Source organism: Pempheris klunzingeri, chromosome 7, assembly GCF_042242105.1.
Source record: "Pempheris klunzingeri isolate RE-2024b chromosome 7, fPemKlu1.hap1, whole genome shotgun sequence".
In the NCBI taxonomy this organism is placed as follows: Eukaryota; Metazoa; Chordata; class Actinopteri; order Acropomatiformes; family Pempheridae; genus Pempheris; species Pempheris klunzingeri.
In genome coordinates, this window is record NC_092018.1 from 14,768,981 (window position 1) to 14,777,784 (window position 8,804).

The window sequence follows — 8,804 nt, forward strand, 5'->3', positions numbered from 1 at the left end:
TGCTCCACTATGTTCACCAGCTAGTCTCTAACTGTGTCTGTCTGCTGCTTGATGCTTGCTGCTGAGCAGGTGGTGTACAAAGCAGTGTGAAAGCAGCGATAGTGAACCAAAACAGTAAAGCTGTGGGCTGGAGAGCTAAACAACGAGGTGAAACTATGAGCTGTGAGGCTTTGAGCTGCAGATTCAGTTGCTTATTCTGTGGGTTCATCAGTAAAAGCAACCCCGTCCACATTGCTTTCACATTGTCATTGCATATATTAATAATAAAAAATTAAGTAACACAGTTAAAACAGCAGAACCATACCACTACAAGCCTCTAAATGGCTGAAAAACAGAAAACACATTTGTATTTTCACTATAAAATTTTAGGAGCGAATGCAGCAATATTCATTTTTGTGTGCTGCCTGCTGTGGCTGGAAATAGTATGTTGAAATCCAAAGCCAAAAGTAAATTACAACATCATCTGATTTATTTATTAACACTACACTGATTCCAAGAGTCTGCCTTCTGAAGGAGAGGAGCTCACATTACTTCACTCTGAATATACAAACATACTTGTCAAACAACTGAGCTTTGGCATTTTGTCTCCTTGAAAACTTCCCTCTGCTATTCCAAATAGATGTCAGAACAACATACAGAGCACAGCTTCATAAACAGGCTGCATCTACTAATAAGATTGGATACAGACAACACAAAAAGGTTAACTGACAAATCCTGCAGTCCTAATTGAGACTAACGCTTCTGAGAGACAAACAGACATTGTGGGCTGATGCCCTCTGCCTGTTAAAATGCCTGTTCCACCACACAACATTTTCACACACAAGCAGTGGCCCCAATTGTGTGTGTGTGTGTGTGTGTTCGTGTGTGTGTGTGTGTGTGTGTGTGTGAAGGCAGGGTAACAGTCAAGTGTCAGTGTGGTGCCACCTGGCAGGGCCTCTGCGGTGGGGCTCCAGTTACGAGGCTGGAGGGGCAGCAGGAGATTTACACCGGGCAAGTGGTGGTGTGAAGAGCCACAGCGACCACTGTGGTGCCGGATTGGTCTTCATGGCCATGGCATTTAGCCTCGGCTTTGGCTTAAACGGTTACTGGCCGCACAGTGTGTGGCACTAATTAGGGTTCTTTTTACTTAATAAGACATTATCATATGATTATATAGTGAAACATTTTAGTGCATTCAAAGCATTTAGCTGACAATTTCCATCCTGAGTTATTTGAAATGAGTGTAACAGTGGAAGGAGCTTAACTTCCCATCACCAAAGTTGCAACTGATGTGAGAGCCTGTAGTGCTCTAAAAATATTTCTTTCTCTATTACATTACGTGATAATTTAAGTTCTAAAAATGAGTTTTAGACCTTTACTACAGTGGCAGGATTCTTCTGTGATACTATACTCTATTGACTTTAACACAATGAAGTGAAGAGAAATGTTTTTTGGGGTCAAATTTAGGGCTGTGACTAACAATTATTTTCATCACTGATTCATTTCTTGATTATTTATTGTGGATTTTCTGAGTCTGTACTTCTAACTGATTCATCGACTCCAACATATAGATATTCTTCGTTTTTTGTGACATGTGGCGTCACCATTCGCTTCCTCTCACCTGCCAACCATGAGCTTAACTGGGAGGACATATCGAGCAGATGCCTTATGATATCCCCACATGTCATGTATGTATCCCCTGGAAATAAACCCACCGAATCCACCAACCAGAATGATGAGTGCACGTCAGAAACTGAGTAAAAAGTCAAAAGTAATCCCGTGTGCAGAGAAGCCTAATGTATGGCCTCCACAGTGCAGTACTGGCTGCGTCTCTTCTTGGCTGTCACAAGCTTCTCTAAGTGTGCCGTTGTCCTTTTCTCATTCACAGACCCCAGTGTGATAAAAACTTGTCCTACGCAGCACCATCTGAGAGGGTAATTGCTGTTAGATACCACTTATATAACTGTCTATTATGTAGGTGGGGAGGTGACCACTGGGACACAGAAACTATGAACAAGTGATTCAGTCTTGTATGGTTACACATTATACTCTTAGTACGTGAAATAACTGTGAAATTCAATTACTTTGTTTTTGTTTGAGACCACAGCTTCACTTATATGTTGTGCTATGAAGGAATGAACAACACCTGTGATGAAAACATCCTGAAACATAGATGTGCTTACCTCTTGCAGATAACTTTTTGGTGTTGATTATTTTGGCGGCATACTCCTGTCCTGTACACAGCTTAACACATCTGCGCACCACTGAAAAGGCTCCCCTGTAAAAACACAGCAAAAACATTTGCGAAGATTACGGTATGTTGCTATCAGCGGGCAACTGTCACACACCAAAGACAAACAGGTTGATATTTAAAGTCCAGTTGATATAACATTTCTAATTGCATGCTTCATCATCTTTCAATAGAAAGTTATCCCCAGCACACCTGCAGCTTCATGATGAATGGCAAAGACGGTGGTGAAGGACCTCGGCTAACTTAATGACTATTGCTGAGAACATTTTCTGCACAGCCAGCACATTTCCAGGCCAAACACGGCGTAGACGAGACTTGTCACACACTCGCGTGTTAGCTACTACATTAAAAGACTATGCTGCCAGCACTTCTCTCCTTAATAGGCTCCCACAAGGTTCCTCGTACACACTCAGCATATTCTAAATGACATGCACACGTGTAGCTTGTGACGAAAAGGGCCAAGATGGGCTCCTGAAAATAAACCAGGCATTTGTGGGTAGGCCTCTTTACCTTGAAAAGCCTGTCATGATGCACAAACATGCACATAAGGCACAAAACTATAACATAACATCTTACAGCCACTTCATCTGAACTTTGCCATGTGTTCCCAAAGCCAAATGTTGCCTTTGCTGCCACGTGCTTCCATAAAATATAGTTTTAATGCAATTACACTGGATGCATTTGGACATAAAAGGGTCACATTTCAACATAGATATTAAAAAATATGAGTATCTCCATAGAGAACTGGCTTCTCAGTCAGCCCTGGCCTGTTTAGTTAGAGCTGCCTAAGTCTTACTGCCGCTGTTGACAGCGAAGGTTGACTGGTGCCACTGGTCTGCCTCCACACTGAGGCAGTTACAGGCAACCAACCAGGTCAGGGTCAAAGGTGAAAGTTGTGAGACCAGTTGACCCGACACTCAGATGAGCAGACACAGGGGGAAATATCTGCGTGGACACATAAAACCCAGCAGAAAACAATATTTTTTCAGCAAAAACGAATTCAAGCTGAAGCAAGTTTCAAACCCCCCATCTCAGGGTTGGAAGCAACGTGCTTGAAGTGCTTTTCTTTGGCGACAACGTGCTCCGTCGCAAAATAAGACCTAAAAGAAAGGAGCTCAGTGATACACAGTTGTGTATAAGCCCTGCATGGGCGACACCAGTCACACACAAACAAATTACTGACACCAAACTCCACAGCTGTGCCTGGAAAGTTCACAGTCCGTGAGGTAAGTGTCTGTCGTCTCGGCTGAATATGCTTTAACACACATACACAGTTAAGTTAGGTAACATGGTCTTGAATCTTTGCTTTTCAAAGTCTGGTTTGACACCCAGAAAGTGGACATGAAATGATTTAAACGCTCCTGAAATTATTTTTGAAAAACACTGGTGCCTTCAGCAGTCAGCTTTTGTAAGTGGATAGCTGCGAGCTCCTGGTGTGCTGTTACAGTCTCACAAGGTGCCTGTAATGAAGAAGAATTACGTACTGTAGGATTGTAAATCTATACTCAAAAAGCTACAAGTCTGAGAGGAGAGACACACAAAACAAACAGATTAAGTGTTTTTCATAAGCTCTATTTACTGTTACGGGTTTCTTTTCTGTGCGAGAAGAACTTTTGAGAGGTTCCCTTTGACTGTGTTTCTCAGTGTGTCAGAAACAAGTCTGTGTGACTCGTACAGGTTGCTGCACGTTTGTAATAGAATTAAATATGAAGAACCCCATTGATCGAGTAAAGGAGCTTACTAACATATTTTATTATTAGCTTAATAATGTGAAAAAACACATTTTCTAACTAATATGTACTGCTGGAGCACATCAGACCTGGCAAATACAGATTATATATAAAAAGATTGGAACCCCATGGCCCAAACGTGCAAAAAAAAAGAACATTACAGTAATGTTAAAAGGGGCATACCAGTGTTTTAGCACTTCAGCCCATGTACAACACAAATAATATGTACTCATCATTGTTGCTAAAGCGTGCTGTGGTTGCTTGTAAGCGTGGCAGACATGACTTGTAATAAATTGGCTAAACGTACTAAAGCAGAGGCACATTGCCTGAAAGTCACAAAGAGCCATTTGTTAGGAAAGTGACTCCATTAGAGAGTGAGCGCGCAACAATTAGCTCTCCTCAGATGTTGGATTAGTATTACAGAGAGCGATATCACGATGACGCCAAGCCAGTCACACCTGCGCTCTTTCCTCCGAGCCTCATGTCACCGGGGGAATAAGACGTCTGTGAAAGATATTTTGCAGTGCGGGGCGGACAGATTAGTCCCTCTCGCTTTCTCATCCAGAGCTTCAAAGCCAGTGCTTTTGACTGGAGTGTAGCATGTAGACGCAAAGATTTATCTGAGGCCTGCACCTTTGATCACTTGGGTTCTTCACAAATGTGTTTTTTAATAAAGAGTCACGACAGGAGCATGAAGTCTCACTGGGGTGAAGATTTATTGGAGTCAGAGAGGCTAAACCTTCCCTGCTAACGATATTTATTACTTATGGGATGAAATGAGCATGGTGGGGACACGGTGTTGTAAATCAGTCAGATTCCTGTGTCTACTATAGCACTTTGGCAGACGAACAGCCATTTACTGTTGACCACAGCCCAGTCTGTTGCACTGGGATTTGTTTTTCATAAATTTGGTAGAAGGAATACCCCACCATGTGTTTTTGAGTATCAACAACTCACCTTGTGTAGGCTTGAAAGGTGCCTTCTGAGAAATCTGTAACTAGCGCTCCACTGAGGACCGCAGCTGGAGCCAGCTTGGATTCACAACAGTCCAGTGCATTCAAATGGTGACCCAGTTTCATGACAAAAAAACATGCATATAAACTTCCCAAATCATCACCGCCTAACTCCCCTCTCTGCTCACCAAAATGTGCCGACATGACACAAAACACACAGCTTTCAGGTGCTGCTCGGGCAAACGTAGCCGATTAAAATGAATCAATGCTAAGATCTTTGCAGCGAGTTACCACTTTGCCAAAGCCATTTTTCAGTGTTAATACACACAAATATAGGCTTTTGGTGGGAGTATCTGCCCATAAATCCTTCAATTAAACCTACTTTTCTTTAATTTATCAATTTAAAACTCAAAGAGGTTGGTTCTCCTGCCTTTTGAGACATGCCTCAGGACAAAAAATATACCTTAAAGCCACTTTTAAAAGAGAGTTCGACTGTCCGCAAATGGTCTGACTGCAGGTTTTCACATTGCAAATTATACAATTCTATGCAAACCTCTAATGCAAACAGTCTTGAGTCTCATACATGATCTTTCTCATTGCTACTCACTGATTCACAATCAGGCCCTTCTACAGTACATTGGTTTTTAATGCGACACTGCTGGCGAAATGCTCGGCTTGTCAACCTAAAACATGTAGGATTAATATACATAGTCAGGATTGACAGTAACGAGGAACATCTACCGTGCGTTTATCGAACGTCTGTGCTTTACTAAAGTGTTAATTCTTTTGGAAGCTTGTGACTTTTACTCGACTGCATTTGAAAGATCAATGTTGTACTTTTGACTCCACTACATTCCTATGACGGTTCCCTTTACTCGTTACTTTGAAGCACAGCTTTGAAGTCGGTGGATGAATTTTCTACAACACTGTGCAACTCTCAACGGAGATGAGGAGGAAGCGAGATGGCTCGCTCATTAGCTGCTTCCATCATCACTCAGGGAAAAACGGTCGCTGTGTCCGAAATGGCACTTTACTGCTCCTCAACATACTTTCATGTGAATAAACTGCTGGATGTATCTTTCTTTATGAACAAAATGTCTGAGGGCTACTTCACAAACATTCAGGTAAATGAGATCAGCAAATTGCATTCAACACATATGAAGAACATGAAGTAAGAAATATTAAAAGGCAGCTGTGTTTCTGTAGACGTTTCTATTGGCTTTGAAGCATATTCTTTTTATTCTGCAGCTCCTACAAGCGAGTCAGTGCATTCAGAGGGTTGTTTCAGAGTCTTTGGGTTCTGTAAATGCAGTGTGGCATCACTGTGCTGACACTAAAAAGAAAATGTTCTGAATACTTCATTGTTTTTAAATGACTGCAGAACTTTCACTTGTATTGCAGTAATATGTGCGTTGGAGTATCTATACTACAGCATCTGTAGTGATGGAGTCGTGCACTTTGTCCACCTCTGTACATTGTAAAAGGTATATGAAGATTATATCATAAGAGCTAATTCTACGTTCCTGGAGGTAAATTAGTCTAGACTTTATTCCACGAGCCTCACAAATGAATACAACACATACTACACGCCGTACTCGGCATATTTTGGTTGTTTTTCGTTGTTGTTGCTGCAGAGGTGGCTGTGGCTGTCTGCGCAGCGTGGAGCCAATCAAGCTTCCAGTAAATAACCAATGATATGCATGATAATTAAACGACGGCAGCAAGATGCACAACACGACACTCTACGGCAGCAATGTAAACAATGTGCGCCTGATGAGGCAGAGTGATTATCAATTGCTCCCCCGACTCCTCCACACCATCCTGATAACAGAAGAACGATAATTTAGAAACAAGACAAGCAAGAGCGTTGCTTTCTCATGCACTGGTCAATTTAGAGATTCTGGGCTCATCTTCTTTGGGACTAGTGGAGAGAAAACATCCAAAACACACATTCAGGTGTTGATTCCACTACACTTAATCTATCTGTGTCTGCAGGTTTCTCCTAAATTCATATCTTTGAACACCATTTTCTCAAAAAATGGGATGAAATCTCCACTTCAGCAGACACCAAACTTTATAGTTCTATTATTAGTTTTTATTCCTGTCTATGTTCTAAAGGGGTTGGTTCATATATCAGTCATAGCCTGATTTACAGAACACTTTATTCCTAAAATAATGTGGTGAAAATAGTTTTTTTAAGATATCCAACATTTCTAATGTAAAAACCAGTCCTGGAAATGTGTGCATATTAGCTCATATCTAATTAGATAACACACCATTTTCACATTTAAAGATAACATTTCTGAAAACTTGCAATACAAAACAGAACTGTGTTGTTGCTGCTGGGGAGGTTTTGTGCTGATATCTATCTGTGATAGTTAAATTTACCCCCTTTGCCACCTGCGGTGCCTCCCCTGTAACACTAAGACATGAGTGAGTGCATTCGTTTATCTCTCTCATAATATCACTGTAATCATCCTTCATGATGTGTGAGGAGCTCAAACTTTACATGTACACTGCATTACTGAAATGTTGTGGTGTCAGTGTGGCGCACAGAGAGGTTCAGTTTAGTTTTATTATGAACAGAGAGAGCACTGAGTGACTTTATGATACTCAAACTCCACGTAGCCCACTTTGTATCCCCTGTGGGGCCACACCAGGCACGATCTAAGACATTCAACAACAAGAAAACAATTTCTGTACATCTGTGGTTGAATATCTTTGGCTGGAATATTTGAATTAAAGCTGAAATGTTTTATTTTGGTTTGGAGAAATTGCGTCTGTGTCAAGTCATTAGCAGCCTTCTTCGTTAAAATGGCTTTACGAACTGAAATAGGTGAGGGTTGTTTTGCCTGCTGGTGCACAGCGTCTTATCTGGTGTTATCTGCTGGCCTCCACAGTGCAGCAGAACAGTGTCATGAGGGCGAGAGAGTTGTCACCGCCTCACATAATGTGCAGTAAAGCTGTAAAACTACTTCTATTTGCACATCCAGATGGCATTCATTCACAACTTTAACCTGATGCCATACACACTAAAAAAAAAACTTAGAAACAAAATATAAGACGAGGAGGATGCTTTACTTTGTGCACTTGTGTGTGCAGCCAGAGAAGACTGTACTTTCATGCACAGTGGCCACATCAGAAGGCCTATGAACTCCTGCTTCTCTGCAACAACAGAATAGACTTTATTTATTTTTATTTATCTATTTATTTATTTATTTATAGAAACCTCAGCTGCTTTCTTTGCATCAAATGGTTCAAATGGTTGCACCACAGCACATTTCTGGCTCCCCACGTTTCCCTGCAACAGCGACGTGAAACAAATGCACAGTCGCATTTAAACTGCACATAACTGCCAATGCTGCTGCATTAGTGGGCGGGAGAGAGACACACATACACACACTCAGAGAGAGAGAGAGAGAGAGTGAGAGAGAGAGCAGTGTATTTTGAGAGCTGTCATCCCAAAAAAGCACACACACACACACATATAGATATATATACACACAGTCAGCACACACACACACACCTCGCTGCTGCCCTGCAGAGTCGCCCTGCACTGCCTGGGAATCAGCCCTCCCGCTGTTTATCCACATTTCACCTTAAAACACACAACCCCGCCCCGACAAGCGACCCAAACCGGACGCACACACGTCAAAAAACGAGCGCCACTCACTTCCCCAGCTCCTCGTACAGCTGATACTCGTCCGTGAATCGCGTACAGGTTGTCGTGGCCATGTCGCTCCGCTGTCTTCTCTCGCTTCTTCTGCTCTGACAGCTCCGGGAGGGGTAGAAGGAGGAGGAGGAAGAGGAGGAGGAGGAGGGTGGGTGGTGGTGGGGTAAATAAAAATAAAATGCAGTTTTTTTTGCGCTTAAATTTGCCTTAAAAGTGCA

General features: G+C 42.1%; 1 protein-coding gene across 1 annotated transcript in view; it reads right to left on the reverse strand.

Annotated features, from left to right (window-relative positions):
• The window catches only part of LOC139203784 (calcium/calmodulin-dependent protein kinase type II subunit beta-like), a 65,790-nt gene extending 56,986 nt beyond the window's left edge, over positions 1–8,804 (reverse strand). Inside the window, exons 1-2 of the mRNA XM_070833662.1 lie at positions 8,587–8,804; positions 2,163–2,257 (exon numbers count right to left, since the gene is read on the reverse strand). Coding sequence (XP_070689763.1) covers positions 2,163–2,257; positions 8,587–8,648 — 157 coding nt within the window. The 5' untranslated portion in view covers positions 8,649–8,804. The remainder of the gene's footprint in view (positions 1–2,162; positions 2,258–8,586) is intronic.